Below are 27,345 nucleotides of genomic sequence, written 5' to 3'. Positions count from 1 at the left end.
ACGTCTGCCCTCACGTAGAGCCACTTCAGTACTCATTAACATTATTTTCTGTCCCCGACATCCACATTTCCACCATTAATTTCCAACGGACAGTCCCCTCTAAGTCAGCTCTGCAACATGTTCCTTGCTCGATGATGCGGCGGTGTTGTAAAATTTTCCCGCGGCGGTGTGTGCGTCCCACCTCAGCCCCTCCTGCTCTCAGTCAGCTGTTAGCAAAGTCTTAAAATTTCATCGGACCTGGAAAATGTCTTGTGCGCATGCGCACCGGGGCTCGCAACAGCTGTCGCACCAGCTGGTGGTGACGTAGCGTCACCGGAAGTGACGAGGGTCCGGAATTTTCAAGGGTCCAATGAAATTTTAGAACACCGGCCCTTGCTAGCCTTTATCCAGCCCTTAGGGCAATATTCCTCCCAATGGTATGAGGCACTATTCCAACCACTGACACGAACAATGGGGCACCATTTCTTCCACTAATACCAATGATGGGGTACTATAACAATGATGGAGAGGCCATGTTTACTCTCACTGATGTTGAGCTCAGGACATTTTCTACCCCCATTGACCATAATCTGGCTCCCCTAAAGTCTGAAGGACAGTAAACTGGCCCTTTGTTTGAAAAGTTTGGAGACCCCCTGATGTAAACTATCCGTATCTATTTGCTGTTTTGTGTGATTTTCTTAAGATAAATAATGCTAAATGAAATACAGTAGTTTGGGATTCAAAGGTTATTGATCCTTGTGACTTTATTTAACAATTATTATAAAAGCCATCTTAACCACTTGCCGACCGCCGCCCGACTATATACGGCGGCGGTCAGCCCCTCCCAGGCAAAGTGACGTACCGGTACGTCACTAGCCTGGGAGCGAATAGGGGGCGAGTGCGCGCCCCCGCTCGTACCCGACGAAGCCGGCACGTGTGACCGGCGGACCCGATGTCCGCCGGTCACTCGCAATCGTCGGGTAGAGAGGGAGAAAGGCAGGCGGCTAATGTAAACAAAGCCGCCTGTCATTCTCCCCTGTGTAAAAGCACAGATCACTCGGTCCTGCTATGTAGGACCATTGATCTGTGCTTTTACATCACAAGCCACATCCAATGACAGTTAGAAACACGCCCCTAGGGACACACTTAACCCCTCCCTCTCCAATAAAGTTAACCCCTTCCCTCCCAGTGTCATTTTTACAGTAACAGTGCATATGTATAGCACTGATTACTGTAGTAATGTCACTGGTACCCCCAAAAGTGTCAAAAATGTTAGTCAAGGGTCCGATCTGTCCGCCGCAATGTTGCAGTACCGCAAAAAAAAATCACAGATCGCCGCCATTACGCGTTAAAAAAAAAACAACAAAAATCTTTCCCTTAGTAAACGCAATAACTTTTGCGCAAACCAATCAAAATACGCTCATTGTGAATTTTTTTACCAAACATAGGTAGCAGAAAACAAATTGGCCAGAAATGTAAAAAAATTTTGATTTTTACATTTTTTGGGGGGGGGGGGGGATTTCATATAAAAAAAATGTGAAAAATATTGTTATTTTTGCAAAATTGTCGCTCTTTTTTTTGTTTATAGCGCATGATCAAAAAATCGCACAGGTGATCAAATACCACCAAAATAAAGCTCTGTTTATGGGAAAAAAAGGACGTCAAATTTGTTTGGGTACAGTGTTGCACGACCGCGCAATTGTCCGTTAAAGTCACGCAGTGCCGAATCGCAAAATACCCCCTGGTCAGGAAGGGGGTAAACTAGTTAAGATTTAAAACTGTTGTTATAAAGAACTAGGTCACCTACTTGGCATCTTCAAGTTCCTCTGTGCGCTGAATGGCATCTGTCTCATATTTTGTCCTCCACTGAGCAACTTCACTGTTGGCCTTGGACAATGAGCGTTGAAGCTCACCCTTAGCTTCCTGCTCCTCTTCATATTGCTCCCTGAGCAAGTCACAGTCATGGCGAGCAGACTGAAGAGCATGAGCTAGGGCATTCTTAGCCTATAGAAGTATATCAAAGCAAGGCATGTGAGTGCCTCTCTCATTTACAAGTTACAGAACATTTTGGTAAAGAATATATCCTACCTTTGTCTCTTCCTCAAGCTGCCTCTTTAACTCTTCAACTTGCTGGGTGTAAGCCTGTTTGCCTCTGGAGAGTTGAGAGACCAAGGACTCTTTTTCTTCCACCTGACGAGAGAATTCACCTGTTTTGGAGAGATAAAAAAAATAAAATAATTAAATTGGTATAGCATTTTTTCTGTGTGACAACCATTGCAGAAAATGTTTCATGACAGATAAATACCAGTCTCTGTTTGAAGGCGAGCTCTTTGGACAGTTAAGTCATTAATCACTCTTAAATGTTCTTCCTCTTTTGTTTTGATCTCAGAATATTGGTCCTCTAGGGTACGGCACATCTTCTCCAAGTTTGCCTGTTAGGAAATCCAAGTTTATTTTTAGTGCAGGGCAGTAATGAATTTATAAAGCAAAGCCTTGTTATCAAATTGTGATTTCGTTGTGAGTTTTAAATAGCTGATATGCCAGTTTTCAACTACTTTACGCACTTAGGACGTACCGTTAGATCCATGGGTTGAAGTGGTTATATCAGGATCATGGCTGCAGCTGTAGCCATGATCCCAATATCAAAATTTGTGGCCATCCATGGGCTTTCATATAGTGGTCCCCAGGCCCAGACTGGCCATAGGGCAGACCGGCATATTCCCAGTGGGCCGCGGCTCTCACTCATCACAAAGAAGTTCCCTCACTGAGGCAAGCTCCGCGGCCAATCAGCCTTCTGCTCAGTGATCTTAGCCCCCCCCCCAGTGCTCTTAACCCTTCCCTGGTGCTCTTAGCCCCCCCCCCCAGTGCTCTTAGTCCCCAAGTGCTCTTAACCCCCCCCAGTGCTCTTAACCCCTCCAGTGCTCTTTAGCCCCCCCCGTGCTCCTTAGCCCCCCCCCGTGCTCTTCAAGTCCCCACTGGTCCCAGTGGATCTGCAGCCACCCGATTTCTTCTACAAGGTGCAGAAGAGGGCCGCCTTCCTCCACCTCCATTCCTAGGTTCAATCGGGGACCACTGCATTCTGTCTGTCCAGCTGCTAGAAGAGGAAAGGCAAGTATATCCATACTTGCACTTCCTCAAGACTTCAGAAACTGGAAGCGACAAGGATTTTGTCAAATCTGGTTTTGGTAGTGCTGTTTACCAGCTGCTAATGGCTTATAAAACATGTGATCAAACCATTTGATCAGATGCTTTTGAGGGCAGAGGAGAGATCTGTGGTCTAATAGACCACAGATCTCTCAGTAAAGAGTACCTGTCACTGCCCATGCTATCAAAAGGAATGTTGTTCATCCCTTGTGATAGCAATAAAGTTGATCAAAAAAATTAAAAAAAATTAAGGGACAGTGTAAAATAAATAAATAAATAAAACAGATAATAAAAAAAAAAATGATTTAGGTGCCCCTGTATCCCCGTACTCACGCAAAAATGCAAAAGCATACATAGGTCCCCCACATATATGTAAACAGTGATCACACCACTGGTGATCTAGCACCAGATTTCCTGTTTAACTCTTAAAGCGGTTGTATCCCCAAAAGCACATTATGAAATACTTATCTTAGAACGAAGCCCCGAAATGGTTGACCGGACACTGGTGAGAGAGCAAACATGTTCCCTCTGCGTCTCTTCCGGGCGCTGTGAGTGGCCGGAGCCGTGATGACATCACTCCCGCGCATGCAGCACAAAATCATTTTTCGGCAGGGAGCCAGCAAGGAGCTCTGAAGGTCCGGCAAGATACGCCGGACCTTCAGAGCGTATGCGCCACTGGTGTCAGCGGCTGCATGCAGGGTGAATATCTCCTAAACCGTTCAGGTTTAGGAGATATTAATTTTACCTATAGGTAGGCCTTATTATAGTCTTCTTACTTTCCAACTGTGGTAAATACATAAGGAAAGCAAATATCACCTCTATAAGTTCACCATGGTGGAGAATCAGTTTATCAAAAACTCCCCTTCTACCAAATACAGGTTAGTTGCACTAAAGCAGTGGCCTCCCCGGGGGCTGGATGTGGCTCTTTGCTTGCTTTGATCTGGCCCATAGGGCATTATTCCCTCCACTGTCAGCAACAGTGGGGCCTAGTTCCTGACACTGACAACAGGGCACTAGCAGGGCCGGTGCTAGACTATTTTGCGCCCTAGGCAAGACCAGCTACTTACACCCCCTTTAACCTTACACTCCCTTTCCTGTATACACTGCCCTCTTTAATCCTACACCCCTCTTCCTCTACCCATTGCCCTCCTTTAACCCTACACCTCCCTTCCTGAACACACTGCCCCCCTTCTTCCTCCACACAGTGCCCCCCTTTAACGCTACATCCTCTTCCTGCACACACTGCCCTCCTTTAATACTTCACCATCTTTAACCCTTCACCCCCTTCCTATACACATTGCCCCCCTTTAACCCTACACAACCCTTCCTGTACACACTGCCCCCCTCTCTAGAGGTGACATCCACTGGGGATAAGGAGGTGACAGGAGAGGAATGTGGCACTGGCCATAGCTGCGCCTAGGTGGCAGTCCGCCCTAGGCGGCTGCCTAGTTTGCCTAGTGGTGCACCGGCCCTGGGCACTCGTCGTCTCACTGACACCAACAACGGGCCACTATTCCCCCCACTGACACCAACAATGGATCATTATTCCTCCCAACGTAGGGGCACTATTTCTCCCCCTAATACCAAAGAGGGGACGCTGTTTACTCCCGCTGACACCAGGACATTTTCTACTCCTGCTGGCCACAGTCCGGCCCCCCTAAAGTTTGAAGGACAATAAACTGGCCCTTTGTTTAAAAAGTTTGAAGACCCCTGCTCTAAAGCACTCCTCATTCCAAAGAGTGGTATTCAGGCTACTTATATTCCAGGGGAAAAAAATGAAGAGCCTGATGCCCATAACAGTGCTAGTACCTAGAGAGGCCCCATGCTGCGCTGGAGGGAAAATGGGTTGGTATGTGTAAGGCAGAGGACTTTCAGCCTTCCAGCCATGGGAAAACCAACCTGAATGTCAGTTTGAATCAGAAACATTAAGAATAGATTCACTCATCTGCAGCATGGAGTCAGCACTCTTTCACCTGACCTGCTTATATCATCACTAAAAGTTACAGGAAGTGATCTCATAAAAAACTTTACCAACATACTTTTCCTCATATCATATACAGTATGTCATAGTTGAAATTCAAAAAGAAACTAAGCTTGCACTTACTTTTGCTTTAGAGACAGAATCCATGTTGCTGGCTAGGTCATCTATCTCCATCTTCAGCTCACTCTTCTCTTTTTCCAATTTCTGTTTGACCCTCTGAAGGTTGTCAACCTGTTCTCCGAACTCTGCCATGCTATCAGCGTGCTTCTTCCGCAAAGCAGCAGCGGTGGCTTCATGCTGCAAGGTGGCCTCTTCCAGGTCACGTCTCATCTTCTGGAATTCTGCCTCGCGTTTCTTGTTCATCTCAATTTGAGCAGATGTTGCCCCTCCAGCTTCCTCCAGACGTTCGCTGATCTCTTCAAGCTCTCTGGAGAGGTCGGAGCGTTGTTTCTCAGCCTTGGCACGAGCTGCTCGCTCTGCCTCTATTTCTTCTTCAAGTTCCTCAATGCGGGCCTAATGTTCACATAGATTATTGTTTAACTGTATATTTTTGATAACTGAAACGCAAAATTATTTGTATCATGCTCTACCAAGTTACCTGAAGTTCCTTAATCTTTTTCTGCAGCTGTAAACCCAAGGCCTGTTCATCTTCAATCTTGCTCTGGAACTGACTGATTTCAAACTCCTTCCTGTTTAAGCAACAGTGTAATAGAGTTAAATGGTTTTGCTCTTCATCTATGGCAGTGGTCTCCAAAATGCAGCCCTTTGACTGCCTATATGCGACCCTTGGGGCACTTCTACTCCCACTGACACCAACAAGGGGGCACAATTCCTCCAATTGACACCAATGATGGGGTCCTATTCTTCCCACTGACACCAATGATGGGACACTATTCCCCTCACTGGCACCAATGATGAGGTACGATTACTCTCACGAATACCAATAATAGGGCATTTTTCCTCCATATGACATTAATGATGGTACATTATTCCTCCTACTGGTACCAGTGATGGGGTACTATTCTTCCCACTGACAAAAATGATGGGTCACTATTCCTCCCACTGGCACCCTTGATGGTATTCTATTCTTCCCACTGACACCAATGATGTGGCACTATTCCTCTCACTGGTACCAATGATGGGACAAGATTCCTTTCCCTGATACCAATGATGAGGTGTGATTTCACCCACTGACACCAATGATGAGGCATAATTCTTCCCACTAATACCAATAATAGAGCATTATTCCTCACACTGACAATAATAATGGGACACTATTCCTCCCACTGACACCAATGATGGGGCACTATTCCTCCCACTGACACCAATGATGGGGCACTATTCCTCCCACTGACACCAATGATGGGGCACTATTCCTCCCACTGCCACCAATGATGGGACACTATTCCTCCCACTGCCACCAATGATGGGGCACTATTCCTCCCACTGCCACCAATGATGGGGTACTAATCCTCCCACTGACACCAAAGATGAGGCATAATTCTTCCCAGTAATACCAATAATAGAGCATTATTCCTCCCACTGACATTAATAATGGGACAATATTCCTCCCATTGACACCAATAATGGGGCACTATTCCTCCCACTGACACCAATGATGGTGCACTATTCCTCCCACTGACACCAATGATGTGGCACTATTCCTCCCACTGCCACCAGGGCATTTTCTACTCACACTGATTGGCCGGCCCCACCAAAGTCTGAAAAACAGTAAACTGGCCCTTTGTTTAGAAAGTTTGGAGACTTCTGATCTATGGTCTACATTTCTAAACTGTCATTCAAAATGTCTTACTTTTTAACTTTTTCATCCAGCTGTTGCCTCTCATTTTCCAGGTCCATCAGGGACTCCTGAGACAACTTCAGATCACCCTCCAGCTTCCTCTTTGCTCTTTCCATGTCCATGCGGAGCTTCTTTTCTTGCTCAAGAGATCCCTCCAGCTTCAAGATACAAGTTAAAATAATAACTATCTTCCTACTCTATTATTATAGCACACATAACTTGATTACTTATTGTCTTTTGTATTTGCTCACATCGTCCACTTGCTGCTCCAGCTTGGTCTTAGCTTTAGTTAGGCTGTTGACTTTGTCCTCTTCAGCTTGAAGGTCATCCAAGGTCTGTTGGTGGGCTTCCTGAAGAGCTTTCTTCTCCTTGGTCAGCTTGGCAATGTTTTCATCAAGCACAGCCATTTCTTCAGTAAGGTTTTTCACCTATGTAGTACAGGAATGACAGCTTAATACCCTGTTTCCCTGAAAATAAGCCCTACCCTGAAAATAAGACCTAGCTTTAATTTTGGGGATGGCTGCAATATAAGCCCTACCCCGAAAATAAGCCCTAGCTAAAGTCGTTGTAAAAACATGCAATCCGTTTTGTAAAAAGATTATATAATGTGCAGTGTGTCTCCTTTTGTAACTTTATTGTGGAATATACCTTATTTACAGTGCCGCTGGGTGCTCACGTGACCCGCAGTAGATCTTCTGCTCTCCTCCCGGTTGACGTCAGCGGCCCCTTACTCTGCAGTGCGCAAAGCTGGGAAGAAGAGCTCTGGTGGGGCATGTGAGCACCCAACGGTGCTGTAAATAGGGTATTTTCCACTATAAACTTACAAAAGGAGACACATTGTACATTCTATAATCTTTTTACAATACTAATTTTGACCAAGATTTATTTTTGGGATTACAGAATGTTCCAATGCTGACTCCTGAGCTGACAGGGGGAGAGAAGACAGGGGACACAGGAAATTTGACAAAATGACTGTTTTTGAATAAATGTAAATTACTGTATGTACCATAAATAAATAAGACATCCCCTGAAAATAAGCCCTAGTGTGTTTTTTGTAGCCAAAATTAATATAAGACCCGGTCTTATTTTCGGGGAAACACGGGTATGTAGTTGACATACAAGCTACACTCAGTAAGCAAAGTACCAGCACCACCAGTGTACCACGTCACATGTACTGGTTAAATACCTTGTTTTCTGTAGCATGCTTCTCTTTCTCTACTTTAGCCAGAGTCAACTCAAGATCATCAATATCTTTTTTCAATTCAGAACATTCATCTTCAAGTTTCCTCTTCTTTGCTGTAAGTTCTGCATTTGATTCCTCTTCATCTTCCAGCCTCTCATTAATCTCCTTTACTTTGGCTTCCAGTTGAATTTTGGATTTAATGAGACCCTCACACCTTTCCTCTGCATCTGCAAGGCTCTCAGATTCCTGGGAAGTAGATTTAATTATAGGTATAAATTGCTTAGTCGTAGATTGTGTATCATGCAACTTTTTTGTAGTGTTTGCTCTGATGTGCTAATTACAAATGGTTACACAAAAAAGAGTTCAGGCGCTGATCCAAACACAAAGTTCCTATAGTGTCCTTATACAGAGAGTACACAATTGTGATAGAAATGTATATGATGCACCGCTGGTCGCCCAATCCTAGACACAGGATGGTGTATGGGAAGGTAGAAATAAAAAATAGGATGGCGCTCTAGTGTGCATAAATGTAGCCAAATCACCTCAACTGAAGCTCATATGTGCAGTCTATGAAAGTTTATTGGGTATATCCATGGTAAATTAAAACAATTGGCATATTTTCCTACCGGACCTTGAAGCCTCTGTGTCTCATGGCTGTGATATAGGGATCCCTTATGTGAGTCATGGGAACCTAGTACCTTTATATCCGATGGAGGGGGAGGTGGCACTGTCAGATTGAAACGGTGGTCCTCGATTGTGGAGGCTCGCACGGTCCAGTGTGCGGTAGCCTCCACACTCGAGGACCACCGTTTCAATCTGAGAGTGCCACCTCCCCCTCCATCGGGTATAAAGGTACTAGGTTCCCATGACTCACATCAGGGATCCTTATATCACAGCCAGGAGACACAGAGGCTTCAAGGTCCGGTAGGAAAATATGCCAATTGTTTTAATTTACCATGGATATACCCAATAAACTTTCATAGACTGCACATATGAGCTTCAGTTGGGGTGATTTGGCTACATTTATGCACACTAGAGCGCCATCCTATTTTTTATTTCTAATTACAAATGGTTAAACACTTACAGATGAAACTTGGAGCTGAAGGTCATTCTTCTCTTGTAGTATGGATACCATCTTTTCTTCAAGCGCCTTCCTCGTGGCCTCTGACTTGGCCAGAGCCTCCTTTGTCTTCTCAAACTCTTCCTTCATGTTTGCCATTTCCTTCTCGGATTCAGCACTTTTTAGGAGAGGCTTGATCTTGAAGTAGAGCTTCATCCATGGCCAATGCTTGACATTCATGAAAGAGCGGATGTTGTACTGGATGCAGAAGACGGACTCTCTGGAAGGAAGGTGTAACTGTCATCTGAATGAACATTTCATAATTTTTTTATAACAAATTTTGAAATTAAAGTACCTCCTTTGCATCATTTTTTGGAACTCAACTCTCATGAGGTATCCTCTGCACATTGCCTGAGTACGAGTGATCAGTTGTGCCAGCTTATCATCTCGCATCTCCTCAAGAGTACCCAGCAGACCAGCTTTGAAGAATACCTAGAAACCACAGAATCTAATATAAAATTTGCGCTTAAGTTTTGGAGAGTTTAACATTGTAAATCACACTGATACAAAAGTGTACCTTAGTGTGCCCAAATTTGTATTGGGTGTGGTCAATATCAATGGATCCAAGAAGCTTCTCGGAAGCCTTCTTGCTGTCAATAAAATGGCCTTCTGGGATGGCACTTGCATTCAGGATTTTGTAACTGTGTTATTGAATAGGTAAACAAATGTAAATAAGTCTTTTTTTGTTTTCTGTCATACACCGTCACATACTGTATCCGAGCAATTGACCCATACCGTTGTTTAAAGTCACCATAGATGATTCTGCTGGGGAAACCTTTCCTACAAATTCTGATGCCCTCCAGCACACCGTTACACCTGAGCTGATGCATGACCAAATGATGATCCATAACACCTAAAAATGAAAAAGTTTAATTGTGAAACTGAATCTATGGTAGAACATTACATCACTACATCACTTTCTGTTTTCTTGGTTGATGGTCCTTTGGTTTAACTCCATACTCGTTCTTTATCCCTCTTTTGGTCTGATTAGGCTTCCCAGGTCTCATGCTTACCGTATATGCAAGCAGCAACATTTAATTCTATATACTACTCCTTTCCTTTACAGACAATGTTCGAAGCTGCTTCATGCATTATTTACAACTTTTTGGGACCTATTACCGTCTGGGGTGTGTTATGTGTGTGCCTTGGACTTCCGCTGGCTATGCTCCCACAGCTCAGCACCACACATACTCAGCACCATCTCGAACCATGAGCTGACTTGTTGTAAGTCATCAGGGGTGGATAGATTTTTGTCCCCCCCCCCCCCATACATATATTGTTTTGCATATTTATGTCCTGCATCTGCTCTTGAGGAAGTGCGTTTAGGGCACGAAACACGTTGAGCTTTTACTGGATGCAGCCATATCATAATCATGCGTTTATATCTTGATCCAAAATATGAAATTTAGCAATTGTTTGTAATTATGTATTTTAATCTATCTGATGCCAAGGCATGTATATCAGCTGGTATCAATAATTAACATGTTTCATGTCTGTAATGTGCCATGTCTAACTTTGTCATCCATGTATCAATTAATAAACATGCCATCATACAACATTATTTTATCAGCTGTATGCCACTTGCCTCACTCAAAGTCCCAACCTCTTCCTTTTTTTTTTTCCAATTACAGGGATGGAGACGCATGATCTGGTTGTATCATGTGTTTCATTTAAAGTCCCAAAACCCCCTTCCGTATTATATGGTAGAACATTGGTATTTTTTTTTTATATTTCTCATGATGAAATTTGTCATTTTTATTTTTACAAAGTTTACCTTTAAAAAAAGTTTAAGACCCCGTTCACACTGGGGCGAGCCGACTTTGCCGGGCGCCTGACAGGTCGCCCCAGTGTGAACCGGCTCTAAAAGTAAAAAAATAAACTCTCATACTTAAATATCACATACAAATATCCCATATTTATCAATAATACCCAACAAGTGGCAAGTTTTTGCTGAATTTGTATTGTTACAGTAAGGATCTGATGTTATTGTGCAGTTGACTATGCCAGCCAGAACCAGGGCTGCCATCAGGGGGGTACAGCCCATACCCATGTAGGGGGCCCGGGTATCCCGAGGGGCCCCAAACAGGGTAGGGTTGCCTCCTGTCCTCACAATACCATTCAATTGTAAGCTCCGCGGTTCCCTTGCAGACTGGCACTATGTGGGGAGTCCTGCCCCTCACTAGCCCCCACACACAGCTGTAGGCCTCGCCCTCCCCTGTTCTCCAGCTGTTCACTCCTGGACAGGAGGAGCGGTATTTACTAGTACCGATCACCTTTTTGTTTCCTGGGATGGAGGAGATGGGACTGGAGGAGGAGGACATGGGATGCAGGAGGACATGGGACTGGAGCAGAATGACGGCATTGTAGGCAGGCCCTGGGGAATGTTGGTGGTCAGGCCCGAGGGGGGAGGGGGGGCCCAGGCCTAAAACTGTGTAAGGGGCCTCAAAATTTCTGATGGCTGCCCTGGTCAGAACACACAAGGTTGTTGGCATGAGGAGTTGATGCCTCTCAGCACTCACGCACTGCTGTGCTTTCCAGACAGAAAGCATAAACTGTTATTGAGGCACCCAGCCCATTATTTTTTATTTACAAAAAAAAATAAAATACAAATGAAAAAATACTGCATTGACTCTAGAAATACCAAAAGTAAAAGAATGTGTAGAGTATAGACTAAAGGGTTCTTTCACACGGTCCTTCTGATCAGGTCCACCTGTCAGGTTTATAGGTAGACCTGATCAGACCCTCCAGTCTCCCCTATGGAGCGACGGATGTCAGCGGTCCTATCCTGCATGCAAAATCTAGACAGATGGTGGCCCTATTTCCATCTGTCTGGCGGATCGGATCGGATAAGATCGGATTAAAAGGGACAGGCAGCCCGTTTCCACCCAAGTTCCCCATAGAGGAGAGCAGGACTGTGTCCGTGAATGTCTCAAAACCAAGGAAAATGGACCGCACTCAGGAGTAGATGAAATCAGAACTGTCCTTTATTCCTCATGAATACATCCATACAGTGCATCAAAGACATGCAATAGGTTGACGCGTTTCACGATAGAGAGGATCGCTTACTCATAACCACACAATGAGATATCGGTGAAAGACTAGCATTTGTAGGCAAAATGTCAGCTTACCTGCACCGGAGTGCTTCGTCTCACCTGAGCGGCTAACCTCTTCAGCCTGTAGGACTGTGTCCGTGTCTGCTCTACATAGCGTAGCGAACAGGACCCGTCATTTGCCCGCTCAGAGGGGATCAGCGGAGCAATCCCCCACTGAGCAAGCGAAATGAGCTCAACGGAGGCGTCCATGTAAAAGGGGCCCTAAACTTCATTATAGATGAGAGCGTTCTTTATACTTTTGTTTTCGGGAGAGCTAACCTGGGGTCTTGGTTTCATTGGGGATCAAGCAACGCACAAAGTGAGGGTGAGTGCTCCTCAAGTTTGACATCAGTTTGTTCAGATTCTCCTGTAGCCAAAAAAAAAATAATATATATATATATATAAATATACTGTATATTAGTAAATGTACAGCAGAAATGAGAAAACACGTGTATCCAATATAAATTGTCACACATACCCTGAAGAGAGCAGACACAGTCTGGAAAGATGAACCCTTCTTCTTAGCACCCTTCTTGGAACCAGCATCTGCAACAGGAAGAATCTCTTGTTAGGACATGCGTGGAAGGATTGGTGTTGCAGGTGATATGGGTGTGGGTTCAGCTCCTAATTTTGAGAATAATTTTTTTCCCACATGGGCCTTTCATCCCATTAAACTAAAGCAAACTGCAAACTATGTGTGAATGTCTGTAGGCTGTGATAGGGACATTGGAGGGTAGGTTTCATTGAGTGCAAGAGAGACTGAATAGATGCGTGTATTTTATAAAGTATAAAAAAAATCTAAATCACTTACTATACTGGAAATGTAGCAAAATGTTTTAGGGCACCAATAGCACAGAAGACAAAACAAAGATTACATAATGTATTACCTGCATCTGTAGCAGAATAGGCAGAATAGAGGAAGGACAAGAGTTTTACTGAAGACTTCTGGTAGAGTCCAATGACAGTCTCATTCAATGGATCCTTATTCTTCTCCAGCCAGCCAGTGATATTATAATCCACAGTTCCAGCATAGTGGACCAGGGAGAAGTGAGCCTCAGCTTTGCCTTTGGCTGGTTTGGGTTTCTGGAAGTTGTTGGACTTGCCCAGATGTTGGTCATACAGCTTGTTCTTGAAGGAAACGTCTGTTGCCTTGGGGAACATGCACTCCTCTTCCAGGATGGAGAAGATGCCCATAGGCTAATCACAGAAAAGCAATAACATTTTGGTGTATTGATAGGCTTTCTGCTTGTAAAATGTTAAAACTGGGAGATAAAATGTAGCAAGCATACCTTCTCAATAAGCTCAATGCAGGCGGCCAAGTCCATGCCAAAGTCAATGAACTCCCACTCGATACCTTCCTTCTTGTACTCCTCTTGTTCCAGCACGAACATGTGGTGGTTGAAAAATTGTTGCAGTTTCTCATTGGTGAAGTTAATACAAAGCTGCTCCAAGCTGTTGTACTGTACAAAAAAAAGACAAATTTGAAGATTTTTCCCAAGTAAAACAATGTCAGGACATTCATGTATCAAGTCATGCCACTCACATCAAAGATCTCAAAGCCGGCAATATCCAAGACGCCAATAAAGTGCTGCCTTGGCTGCTTGGTGTCCAGCTGCTGGTTGATACGGATGACCATCCACAAGAACATCTTCTCATAGACGGATTTGCCCAGGGCACCGACATTGTTGTATACCTTGAAAAGAACAAAGTTGCAAGTTTATATGCTTTAACCACTTTACCACCGGAGGATTTTGCTGTCTTACGTCTGGGGCACTTTTTGCGATTCGGCACTGTGCGAATTTAACTGACAATTGCGCGGTCATGCAACGCCGTACCCAAACAAAATTTACGTCCTTTTTTTCCCACAAACAGAGCTTTCTTTTGGTGGTATTTGATCACCTGTGCGATTTTTACTTTTTGCGCTATAAACGAGCCTAAATTTTGAAAAAATATCAATATTTTTCACATTTTTTTTATATGAAATTCCCCCCCAAAAAAATGTAAAAATCTAAATTTTTTAAAATTTTTGGCCAATTTGTTTTCACAATAAGCGTATTTTGATTGGTTTGCGCAAAAGTTATTGCGTTTACTAACTAAGGGAAAGATTTCTTTCATTTTTGGTAGTTTTTTATTTAACGAGTAATGGCGGCGATCTGCGATTTTTTTTGTGGGACTGCGACATTGCGGCGGACAGATCGGACCCTTGACTGACATTTTTGACACTTTTGGGGGTACCAGTGACATTACTACAGTAATCAGTGCTATACATATGCACTGTTACTGTAAAAATGACACTGGCGGGGAAGGGGTTAATTTTATTGGAGAGGGAGGAGTTAATGTATGCCTGGTGCTTACTGACATGTGTGGGGGGAGGTGACTGAGTGACACAAGGACAGATCGCAGGTTCAGCTATGCTCAACCCTGCAATCTGACCCTGTCTGTCACCAGTGTTGGGGGTAACTAGTTACAAAGTAACGGATTACAGTAACTACATTACTTTTTTTGGTAACGAAGTAATGTAACTAGTTACAATACTAATATTGGTAACTACACTACTTTACTAGGCTATAGGAGGTAACTACACTACTTTACTAGGCTATAGGAACGCGCTTTCCTGCGTTACCCAAGCCGTGCGATACAATCGTTATTTCGAAGAATAGAGAGGGGTGAAGTTTATGACTTTTTGTTGCACTTTATGTTTTATTCTGTTTTTTCAGGTTTTGTTCTCATGTTTCCCAAAGCCTGTGTTTATACAATAAACTCTATGCAGAAAGAGTGTCATGTATCTTCTTCTACACGGTCAATTAAGAAAGAGGAAAGTAAAGTAATAAGTAGTGGAGTTACTTTTCAAATGCAGTAACTAGTAAAGTAATCTCATTACAATTTACAGAAGTAACTAGTAACTAATTACATTTTTTGAGTAACTACCCCAACACTGCCTGTCACTTAGGAGATCCGCCCGCTCTGTTTACACAAGCGGGCGGATCTCCAGACTCGATTCCCCGACGATCGGGGAAGAGCAGCGGCAATCACCGCCGCTCCTCCCCTGGCCCGACTCCCGCTGTGACTGAATACAGAGGGAGCGAGCCTCCGGCGGCGTGCGCGCGCCGCCGAGAAAGGGGAGTGTCTGGTTGACGTAGGTCTACGTCGCCAGACGATAACGAACCACTTTGCCGCAGTAGAGCTCTAGTGAGCAGACGGCAAGTGGTTAAACTGTGTCCTATGAATAAAAAAAAATAGTGGAAAAGGGTATATACCTGCTGGACAGTTTGACCTTTGGTGACATATTCATTCCCAACTTTGACTCTGGGGTAACACAGAGCTTTCAGAAGATCAGCTGAATTCAGGCCCATCAGGTAGGAAGCCTTGTCAGCCACTGTGAAACAGTAATTACGTAAATGTCTGCACTTTTTGGTTTTTAAAGAAGAAGACTCCATGATAACGGGAAGAAGAATAACAAGTAATCAGGGCTAAATCTGCCTCACCTTCTGAGCCATCGGGCTCAGCCTGCTCCTCTCTTTGCTTCTGCTTGAACTTCATGTTACCGTAGTGCATCACAGCGCCGGTCATTTTGTAGATACCGATCTTCTCGTCTGGGTTGAAGCCCAGGATGTCAATAGCACTCTATTAAACATAAACTCATCAGAATAAACTGCTTCCTGACTGTAACACAAAATTGTATGCACGACATTAGGTAAATTGATATGTTATAAGCAGGGCTTTTTTCAGCAGGAACGCGGCACCTCCAGGACTGACTGTATGTAATGGCAAAGGGTGCTGGGGTGTGCTGCAGGGTCTATTGATAATAACTGCTGGGGGATCTATTCTAACTGGAAGGATATATTTTTGCAGGGGGGTCTGTTGTTACTGAGGTCTATTGCTGCTGCTGTGGGATCTATTGTTGCTGGGGGTGGGTCTTATGTTGCTGGGGGGGTCAGTTGTTGCTGGGAGAGATCTACTGTTGAGGGAGGGGCCTATTGATGCTGACTGTAGGCAGTGCTGTATCTTGGCCTAGGCCAACAAGGCCCAGGCCTAGGGCGGCACTTCGCAGGGGGGCAGCAAAAAAGTGGGCACTGATAAGCTTCACTGATGGGGCTGCATTGGTAGTCTGCACTAATGGGCACTAATGGGCTGCACTGATGGCCACTGATGAGGCTGTGCTGATGGCCACTGATAAGGCAGCACTGATGGCCACTGATATGATGCACTGAAAGGCTGCACTAATGGCCACTGGCGGGGCTGTACTGATGGCCACTGATGAGGCCGCACTGATATGCTGCACTGATGGCCAGTAATGAGGCTGCACTCATAAGGCTGCACTGATGAGGCAGAACTTATGGAAACTGATGGGGCTGCACTGATGGGCACTGAAAAACTGGTTGTAGTCTGTGGTTTACAGATAACAGGGCGGGTCATAAACATGAAGGGGTGTGGCCTTTACAGGAAGGGATGGGTCATATTTAAATTAGGGGGTGCCCAAGTTTAGTCAGGCCTAGGGCAGCACAAAACCTAAATACACCACTGACTGTAGGGAGATGTGTTGTTGTTGCTGCTGGGAGTCTATTGTTGTTCAGGGAGAAATTTTGTTGCGGGTGGTCCATTGTTGTTAGAGGGATCTATTGTTGCTGGCTGCAGGGGATTTATTGTACTGCTTTTCTTGTTATCATTCCCAAATTCCATACACATTACTTGGTTCTGTATTGTCCTAAAGGGCAGTATTGGGAGGTGGGTAAGGGATGGAACCAAGGAACGGTGCTTGGAGGTGGGTAAGAGGCGGAGAAAAGAGATACCTCTAAAAGAGGGAGTTCCTGCACCTATTCTCTGAGAAAAAAAAGCCCTGGTTATAAGTATAATGTTCCAGAGAGCGAATCCACTTACATCGGTGGCCATTAATTCTTCTTGATCATCAATGCTGGCCACGGTGATCTCACCTTGGCTGACAAAGGGGAAGTCATAGGGGTTGGTGGTAATCAGAAGCATGTCTGGAAGAAGGAAGGGATGCATGTTTTTTTTTGTTGTTGCAGACATTACGGTCATTTTAACTAATAACCAGCCCTGAGAAACCCAGGATTTCTTTTCCCAGTATTATATTTATGTCCATCTTAAGGTCTAAGTCCCCATTCACACTAGCGCGAATTGTCAGGCGACTTGGTCGCCTGACAAGTCGCAGTGGGTCGCCTGCCATAGATTAGCACAGGACCCGTTCTAATAGGAGCGACACAAGTCGCTCTGACTTAGAAAAAGGGTCCTGTACTACTTTGGGGCGACCTGGAGGCGACTTGCATTGACTTCAATGATATGAAGTCCGTGCAAGTCGCGCCGAGGTCGCGGTGCACGCTGTGCAACGCGACTTCACAGGTCGCCCCAGCAAGTCGTGTCGCCCCTGTCTGAACGGGGTCTAAAAGTTTACATCCCAGATCACAAGTCACCAATTCAGTGACAATTTTCTATTTCTTGCCAAAATTTTCTGCTGCTTATTTGTAAACATCCTCCAAATTTGTTAACATCTCTATCTTTCTTACATTTGACAACTAATAATTCACTATATTTTTACTACTAGCATCCCCCCCTGAGATCTGATCTGTCAATATTTCATAAGACCAGTCCTTCCAAAATTCATATATCACTTTCGGTTGTATTACACCTTTTCTTAGAGTTGCTGGATACTCGTGTTATAGAAAAAGTAGCAGCAGGAGGGAGACTTCATAGTAGAACCAAGAGATCTCCCCACAGGAGCCCCCAGGTGATATAAGAAGCAAAGGCATAAATCAGTCTAACACACCACAGAAATAGATATTTATTTGATAGTTTTATTTAACCTCCCTGGCAGTCTGATTATGTCAGAATTTCTGTGCTAAAAGCGGTACATTGTTTTGCATGTAAATCTGCTGTTTTTTCATTTTAGGCCTGTAATTCTTAGGAATAACCCACTTAACCTCCCTAGCGGTATTCCCGAGTGTGGCTCGGGGTAGAATTTCAGTGCCACACTCAGGGTACCGCCAGGGAGCATTGCTGGATCCTGGTAGAGGGTACTCCCGGGATCCCACGTGCAGCATACGGCGGCCGGATCCTTCCCCCGATGCTGTGAGCCCCGCCTTCCGTCTCCTGTGACGCGGGGGGTGGAACCGGCGGCAAATTTGAAAAATAAAACACACAAACACACTGATATATTGTAATCCTTTTGGATTGCATTACAAAATAAAATAAATTGACATTAGTTTGCCCCCCCCAGTGCCCTTTCCTGCAGTTTTACTGTACTTTATTTATATATATATATATATATATATATATATATATATATATATATATATATATATATATATATATATATCTATATATATATATATATATATCTATATATATATATATCTATCTATATATATATATATATGTATACACACATATATATATATATATATATATATATATATATATATATATATATATGTATACACATATATATATATATATATATATATAATATATGTATGTATATATATGTGTATATATATATATCTATATATATATATATATATATATATATATATATATAGATATATATATTTATATATATATATATATATATATAAATGGAAAAGTGTGCTGATAAATGTGAGTGTGCTGCTACCAAAGGTGTATGAATGAAATAGTGTAAAAAAGTCTGGTGCGCTACTAAATTGCAATAAAATGAACAATGTCAACCATGCATACAAAATAGTGTACAAACAATTTGAAACAATTTGAAACAAATGAAAATGTGAGTAAACAAAGTCTCTGGCTTCTCTTGCAAATCAATATACAGTAATGTGTTTTCCGTGAACCCCCCCTCCTATCTCCGTGGAAGCCCAATAGGGAGGAAACGCGTCAGAGCGAAGGAGGTGTCGCGCCGTCAGTCACAGTTTGTTTCAAATTGTTTCAAATTGTTTGTACACTATTTTGTGTGCATGATTGACATTGTTAATTTTATTGCAATTTAGTAGCGCACCAGACTTTTTTACAATATATATATATACTTATTTATAGTTATTTATTATATTATAATTTATGATTTTGTGTTTCAAGCTTTATCATACCCGAGATGTTATAAAGAAGAACGCACAGTAAAAAAAAAATCATATGTAAATAGTTGGTTTGGGCTGCTCGTCCTTAAGAATTAGATGCAAAATAATGGTACCGCTTTCAGCACCTAAAATCGGACACAATCATACCGCCAGGAAGGTTAAATCTGTCCAAACAAGAGTCTAGTAGACATCCCGGGTATGATAAAGTTTAAAATATATATAAAATTATAATATAATAATAAAATATTTCATCAAATTCCTAATTGTTTTCGAAGTGGAGATATTTCATTATGAGGGAGAATCTGTACTTGGGGGGCGCTGCCTGATCCGTATCGCAGTCAATAGAGCACCAAGTCCGCACATCGCAGTATCGTCGCTGTTGTCACTGTTAGTACCTGATGATGAATTTTCCCACGAATCGCTGTCGCTCATTTCTTCAAATAATTCCGATACACCGTCGCTGTTTCCCAGTTCGTCCAAAAGCGTTTTTGAACTAATGGAAAGCTTTTTGGACGCCATGGACGTTATCAATTTTCCAAGCACGAGGTACCGCAAAAAGTACAGGCAGGGCACTGGAAAACCCTCTAGGTGAAATGGAATGATACAAAGTTGTAATCCTAACAGATTACACTGTTATGTCATTTTTTTTTTTTAATCTCCCGCCAGTTCCACAACCCCCCCCCCCCCCCCCCGCGACTTGCAGGGAAGGGAACCGGAAGAAGGTGCCGGCATCGGTCTAGCAAACAGCGAGAGGACAGCAGGAGAGTGGCTGGAGGAGGACGGCGGGGGATCGCAGGGAAGGTGAGTTTCATTCTGGGGTAATCCCGAGTGTGGCTCGGGGTTACCGCTTTTGGCACTGAATATTAACCCCGAGCCACACTCGGGAATACTGCGAGGAAGGTTAATGGACTTTAACAGTGCAGTACAGTGGCTAAGTGGGTAGCCCTTCTGCCTGGCAGCACTAGGGTTGCTGGTTTGAATGGCTTTAGATATACATGTTCAGGGTTTGCTCCCCCAATTTTTTGCTTGTTTATTATGTATTCGGTCTGACCAGACTTATGAGGTTGAGCATCCCATCCCCCACACACACATGTACTCTATTAAGTTTTGTCTCCAAGGGTAAGAGAGGCTGGATTCACCCCTTTTTTATGGATAGTGTAGGACCCACTGATAATGGGGTACTTTGACGCAGTGGTGGGCTTGAGCACGATATGGCCATATGGTGGGACTAAACCCCCATTTTTATTTATGGATTGTCTCCATATTTGATAGCCATTTCTTTTGCATGGTTGCGCTATTCTTTTTTAATATACATGTTGCTTGGTCCATAGCTGCACCGGCTTTAGATATACATGTTCAGGGTTTGCTCCCCCAATTTTTTGCTTGTTTATTGCTGGTTTGAATACCAACCACGGCACTACCTGCCTGGAATTTGCATGTACTCCCTGTTCCTGCGTAGGTTTCCTCCCACACACCAAAGACATGCTGGTAGGTTAACTGGCTCCTGTCTAAATTGGCCCTAGTATGTGTATGCATGAATGCGAGTTAGGGACCTTAGATTGTGAGCCCCTTGAGGGAAGGAACTGATGTGAATGTACAATATGTATGTAAAGTGCTGCATAAAAATTGTCCGCGCTATATAAGCAGGGCTGCTGTTAGAAATCGCGGGGCCCCGTACAGACTACCTGGCAGGGCCCCCCCAAAGAAATATTAAAGATATATTAAAGATATATTTAGCTAAAATTACAACAAAATCACTATTAGCAGACACAAATATAACATAACTCGCATAATTCCTGCTAAATCTAAAGAAAAAAACGATGTTAAATAAAAAAGAAGATGAGATGAGAAAAATATACAGGCTGGGCAGTTGGAGCTCAGTGATCAGAGAGACAGAGAGAGAGAAACAAAGTTACAATTTACAAATAAACTCCTGAGCAGAGATAAGTGCTGGGAGGGGGGCCCACACAGGGAGGGGGGATTAGTGAGGGACGACTGTCTCTTTCTCAACAAATAAAAGCTGATAGCAGGGAGAGGGACAGATCAGATTCAGGTGCTGGAGGAAGATTTCTGTATTTGTCGTCCATCACTAATCCCCCTCTCTGTGTGGGCCCCCCTGTGAGCTCTGGCCCCCTACAAGAGGGCTGGTGGTCCCCCCCCCTATCAGCAGCCCTGTGTATAAGAACTTAATAATGTTTTTACACAAAGAAGTTAATAAACTTGTCTTCTTTAGCATTACTTACCAATCAGTTCTGGCCTCTTGTTGGACATGATCTGGTAGAAGATGTGGTAGCTCCTCTCAGCAGACAACTGGAATGTTACTCTGGATTTTTCCAGAAGATCTAGAATAAACAATAATTTATAACAAAAAAGTTGGCTGCATTTTTTTAGTGTTTGATGCAGTTTGAAGACAATCAGACATATTAAAGTAACAATGGTAGAGAATTAAAAGGGTCTCTATAGACCAGCCGTCATTAAATGGCGGCCCGCGGTCCAGGAACGGACCGCACGATGCTTCCGCCCGGACCCGTCAGGCCGCTACTGTAAGTAGACATTGGTTTGCTGGGACGGCGGGTGTCCCAGCAACCAGTGACATCCCGTGTGAGCGCCCCGCTCCCTGTTTCTTTCTTCGGCTCCCTCCCAGCCGGCCGCGAGTTGGGGCATGACGTGGCATGCGCGCCCCGTTACCTGCTCCTAACTGCGGCTCCTGACTCTCACGCTCAGCCTAGCCGCGAGCTGAGGCGGGACATCACGTGCACGCCCGCCCCCCTGCTATTCACGGCTCCTGGCTCTGGCATTTTCCGCCCCCAAAGGTATGTGGGGCACATTTTTTAGGGGGTTCTTATTTTTATAAAATGCAGACTGATGGGCATATTTTGTTAAGGGGCACACAGATAGGCACATTTGTGCCCATTAGAGTGCCCCATAAAATAAAATATGCCCACTAGAGTGCCCCCTCACATAAAATGTGCCCATCAGAATGCGCCTTATTCTATGTTAAGGGTCATGCTGATGGGCAAATTTTATGTTAAGGGGCACTCTAATGGGCATATTTTATGTTAAGAGCAACGCTGATGGACACATTTTGTTTTGCCCATCTTTCTGAGTCATAGCACAGACTTGAGATTCGGACCTCGGCCCAAAGAAAATTTTAGCGACCGGACCTCCTTGAATTTTAATTCATTACCCCTGCTATAGACCCTTAACTTATTTAAATCCTTTGCTACTAGCCCTTTATATATATATATATATATATATATATATATATATATATATATATATATATATATACATATTATATAATATATAATAATATTATATTAATGAATGAATGAATTAATGAATTAATTATATTAATTATATTAATTAATATATATATATATATATTTGTTTGTTTTAACTTTTTTTTTTTTTTACATTTGTTCAGTTGCTCTCTGGTTTATGGCCTAGGCCAAAATGATGTCATACATCCCAGGAGTCTTCATGGGCATTTTCTTCTTTCATCTGGAGGAGGGGATGAGGGACTTACTAAGCACACCCTCCTTCCTCAATGCCTAAGCAGATAGATTCCAGGAAGTACACTCTACAATGAATCATCGGCCCTTACTCAAGATGGCCGCACCTAGATATGCTAGGGGGGTGTTTTTTAAAGTGTTTTCTCAGCAAAATAAAGCATGGAGACATGGATGGATGGGAGAGTTTGATGTGAATATTCATATCTGCCGAGCTTACTGCAGGTTTTACTATACAGGTGCCATACAGCTGCACCTTAAAACCAACCGAGCCAGGGCCGTCTTTAATATTGATTGGACCCTGGGCAAACATTTTCTTGGGTCCTCCCGAATCCACTTATCAACTATTTGCGAGCAGTGTGGGCTCAAGGGGAAGCTGCCTAGGGCACCATAACAATAAATGACTGGGCCCAGGGCAGCTGCCCCTTTTGCCCTGTGTTAAAGATGGCCCTGAACCGAGCTATCGGTTGGGGCTACCACTATCTGTATTTTCAAGGAGAAGGACCTTCTGATCTGAGCATGTGGACACCACTGTACAGTAGGTTGGGCACAACCATATGGGCAGGGACATCAAAGCTGTGAGTATACTAGAGCATACTAGACTTTTCACAGAGAGGTGATATATGACATTATCTAGCAAAGAAATACCCGGCACCAGCCACAATTCAGGGGTATAGAAGGGCTTTGATAGTAAAAAGTCTGTGTGGCACCATAAGAACAGGAGGGAAGTTGGGCCTTAGTTCTCTATAAGACATTTTACTTACATGTTTCAATATCAGCAGAAGACAGCTTTCCTGTAGTGCCGAAATGGATTCTGATGAATTTACCCTGTACATCAAACAAGAAGCATTAGGGCTAAAGTTTGTGTTCATACATTTTAAAATATATAAAATACAGGCAAGCAGGGGCTTAACTAGAAGGGATGCAGGGGTTGCAATTGCAACCGGGCCCCATGCTCCAGGGGGCCTGTGCGGCTCCCCTGTACACCTAGGTAGGAGGGGTGGGGTCAGCATGTAGAGAAATCACTGTTCTCCTTTTTCCTCCTGTAGCTGCATGAGGAAAATGGGAGGAGATTGGTTCCTCTGTATGCTGCCCCCACCACCCCTCCTATCCAGTTCACTTGTGTTCTGCTGTCTCTGGGCCACTGTGTGCAGGATCATAATAAAGGGCCCCGCAACAAGAGTAAAGGGCCCCAGGATCCGTGGGAAGAGCCCCAGGCTTGAAGGGAATGGCCCCAGCCAGGGGTCCAGGGGGCCCTTTATGGTTTCTTGCACCGGGGCCCTGAAGGTTCCAGTTATGCCTCTGCAGGCAAGGACATAGACATCAGGATACAGAAGCCCCAAAACCCCAGTCAGGTTTTTTAGACCAACTTACAAAACGGGAGGAGTTGTCATTCCTGACCGTCTTGGCATTGCCGAAGGCCTCCAGTAGAGGGTTGGCCTGGATGATTTGATCCTCCAGAGTTCCCTAGAATTGGTGGAGTGAAACATACAGGTGTAAGAGAGGATTTCTTCCTGCTGTTGGGTTCACCATGACCTTTTACTGGTGACTCACCTTTATCTTTCCCGGCTCATCCTCTTTGGGTTTCTTTTCTCCGATAGCTGCAATTGTGGCAAAGTACTGGATGACACGTTTCGTGTTGACAGTCTTTCCGGCACCGGATTCTCCACTGGGGGGATACAAGATGTAGTAATCACTGAATCTTAATTTTTTGGGGACCTGTCAGATTTAGGGGTTCCTTTAGGAATAGACCTGCCATTGAATTTAGAGCCTCCAAGCTGGGCAATCATTTAGTGTCAGACAATACCACCCACTGCATGATATGCGTTCTACAGGTCTGGTAGTAACTACACCAACAATTTTCGAATGCACGATTAGATTTTTTTAACTTACAGTCTGCACTATCTACCATTTTCTGTAATTTCCTAAGTCATATTTAGCTTTCTCTTCACTGCACAATGAGCGTTGACTACAACACTTTGGGGTTGATTTACTTAACCACTTAAGCCCCGGAAGATTTTACCCCCTTCCTGACCAGGGGGTATTTTGCGATTCGGCACTGCGTGACTTTAACGGACAATTGCGCGGTCGTGCGATGCTGTACCCAAACGAATTTGATGTCCTTTTTTCCCACAAACAGAGCTTTCTTTTTTTTTGATCACCTGTGCGATTTTTTGATCATGCGCTATAAACAAAAAAAGAGCGACAATTTTGCAAAAATAACAATATTTTTCACATTTTTTTATATGAAATCCCCCCCCCCAGAAATGTAAAAAATCTAAATTTTTTTACATTTTTGGCCAATTTGTTGTCTGCTACCAATGTTTGGTAAAAAAAAAAATCACAATAAGCGTATTTTGATTGGTTTGCGCAAAAGTTGTTGCGTTTACTAACTAAGGGAAAGATTTTTGTCATTTTTCTTGTTTTTTTTTTTTTAACTAGTAATGGCTGCGATCTGCGATTTTTTTTGCGGGGCTGCGACATTGCGGCGGACAGATCGGACCCTTGACTGACATTTTTGATACTTTTGGGGGTACTAGTGACATTACTGCAGTAATCAGTGCTATACATATGCACTGTTACTGTAAAAATGACACTGGCAGGGAAGGGGTTAACTTTATTGGAGAGGGAGGGGTTAAAGCGGAGTTCCACCCTCGTTATACATTTTTTAATAAAAATACCCCCGGGACAGTCAGGGCTAGTACATTCCACAATGGCTAGCCTCTGATCTGTCCCGGGTTGCACTTACCTTTCAGGAGAAATACTTACCTTGAAAATGTATTGTCCAGCGCTGCCATCTCAGGTGTGGGCAGCTTGAAGCCAGCGTGATCTTCTTCTGCATCCTCTTCCTTCTTCTTCGGTCCCACGATGCACTGCACCGGCCCCGACGTCACTTCCGGGTCGCGCGCGTCATCCCTCCACAGCTTCTGGGCATGCCCAGAAGCTGTTTAGAAGGGAATGACGCGCGCGCCCCGGAACTGACGTCGGGGCCGGTGCAGGCGCAATGATTCCTGGGAGTGATGACGTTCAGCTCCCAGGAATCATTGCAGAGCCAGGAAGTGACGAATCGCCGTGGCCGCCGAGGGGAGGAAGAAGGAAGTAAGGTGAGTATATTTTCTCTAAAAGGTAAGTGAAAAAAAAAAAAAAAATTGCGATTATCCATTTGTTTTTCAGGTGACCGGGAGCGAGAAGATGGAGGTAAGTATAAATTTCGGGTGGAACTCCGCTTTAAGTGTGTCCCTAGGGGCGTGTTTCCAACTGTCATTGGATGTGGCTAGTGGTGTAATAGCACAGATCAACGGTCCTACATAGCAGGACCGAGTGATCTGTGTTTTTACACAGGGGAGAATGACGGGCGGCTTTGTTTACATTAGCCGCCTGCCTTTCTCCCTCTCTGCCCGACAATCGCGAGTGACCGGCGGACATCGGGTCCGCCGGACACACGCGCCGGCTTCGTCGGGTACGAGCGGGGGCGGGAGCGCGCCTCCGGTGGCGCGCGCTCGCCCCCTATTTGCTCCCAGGCTAGTGACATACTGTCCCCCGTTTTTAACTCATAATATTAGACAAGATGATTGGGTTGGTTGCAGGCTGGCTGGTGAGTCGAGCTGGGAATTTTCTTTGGTTTAGTTTTGCTTGTTCCTGTAATTGCTTTACTTCTTTGTTCCCAGGTCTGAACACTGAGATGCAGGAAACCTAGTCTGAATGGTGGTACCCTAATGTAATGAGGGACATCTGAACCATGGGGCAGAATTATTAATAAGCCAACTCCTCTACAAAAAATTAGACCAAACACTTTTTTTTTTTGCCATTTTGCATTCATTCCCCTTCTCTGTGCTTTATTTCCCAGGGCAAGAGCAGATCTGATTAAAATATAACAATACCCTTGCATTTTTACATCTTTTTTCGTATTGCAATATGGAACCTGTCTTACCCCCCTCCTCGGCATGTAGCTCCTCGCTCCTGAGACAGGAAACATGTAAAGACTTTACTTTTGTAGCATCACTGAGATCTTAGACACACACTATCAAGTTAACACATGTCAGAGGATCTATGTGATACTACAGTAGAGTAAAGGAGAATAGGTTCTGTGTTATCTCCACCATAGGCTGAGGTCTGCCCACTGTATATGGGTGGGGAGGCATTACAGTATATGGGCTGTGGATGTCCTACTGTATATGGGCTGAGGACGCATCACAGTATGTGGACTGAGGATGTCCTACAGTATATGGGCTGAGGATGTCCTACTGTATATGGGCTAAGGACACACCACTGTATATGGGCTGAGGATGCCCTACAGTATATGGGCTGAGGATGTCCTACTGTATATGGGCTAAGGACACACCACTGTATATGGGCTGAGGACACACCACTGTATATGGGCTGAGGATGGCCTACAGTATATGGGCTGAGGACACATCACAGTATATGGGCTGAAGATGTCCTACAGTATATGGGCTGAGGATGTCCTATGG

At 44.1% G+C, this 27,345-nt stretch overlaps 1 protein-coding gene across 1 annotated transcript in view; it reads right to left on the bottom strand.

Moving 5' to 3' along the window:
• The window catches only part of LOC309567095 (myosin-4-like), a 46,147-nt gene that overhangs the window by 9,731 nt on the left and 9,071 nt on the right, over positions 1-27,345 (bottom strand). The window contains exons 7-30 of the mRNA XM_082272419.1: positions 24,428-24,542; positions 24,248-24,340; positions 23,638-23,701; positions 21,605-21,703; positions 17,179-17,282; positions 15,786-15,924; positions 15,558-15,676; positions 13,844-13,993; positions 13,590-13,760; positions 13,188-13,497; positions 12,779-12,846; positions 12,580-12,667; positions 9,944-10,061; positions 9,726-9,849; positions 9,504-9,640; positions 9,173-9,428; positions 8,092-8,334; positions 7,157-7,333; positions 6,918-7,063; positions 5,703-5,793; positions 5,228-5,617; positions 2,285-2,411; positions 2,068-2,186; positions 1,787-1,983 (exon numbers count right to left, since the gene is read on the bottom strand). Coding sequence (XP_082128545.1) covers positions 1,787-1,983; positions 2,068-2,186; positions 2,285-2,411; positions 5,228-5,617; positions 5,703-5,793; positions 6,918-7,063; positions 7,157-7,333; positions 8,092-8,334; positions 9,173-9,428; positions 9,504-9,640; positions 9,726-9,849; positions 9,944-10,061; positions 12,580-12,667; positions 12,779-12,846; positions 13,188-13,497; positions 13,590-13,760; positions 13,844-13,993; positions 15,558-15,676; positions 15,786-15,924; positions 17,179-17,282; positions 21,605-21,703; positions 23,638-23,701; positions 24,248-24,340; positions 24,428-24,542 — 3,645 coding nt within the window. The remainder of the gene's footprint in view (positions 1-1,786; positions 1,984-2,067; positions 2,187-2,284; positions 2,412-5,227; positions 5,618-5,702; positions 5,794-6,917; positions 7,064-7,156; positions 7,334-8,091; positions 8,335-9,172; positions 9,429-9,503; positions 9,641-9,725; positions 9,850-9,943; positions 10,062-12,579; positions 12,668-12,778; positions 12,847-13,187; positions 13,498-13,589; positions 13,761-13,843; positions 13,994-15,557; positions 15,677-15,785; positions 15,925-17,178; positions 17,283-21,604; positions 21,704-23,637; positions 23,702-24,247; positions 24,341-24,427; positions 24,543-27,345) is intronic.

The sequence above is a fragment of the Pelophylax lessonae genome (genome assembly GCF_965119305.1).
Source record: "Pelophylax lessonae genome assembly, chromosome: 11".
Classification (NCBI taxonomy): Eukaryota; Metazoa; Chordata; class Amphibia; order Anura; family Ranidae; genus Pelophylax; species Pelophylax lessonae.
This window is presented reverse-complemented; position numbering and strand designations above follow the sequence as displayed.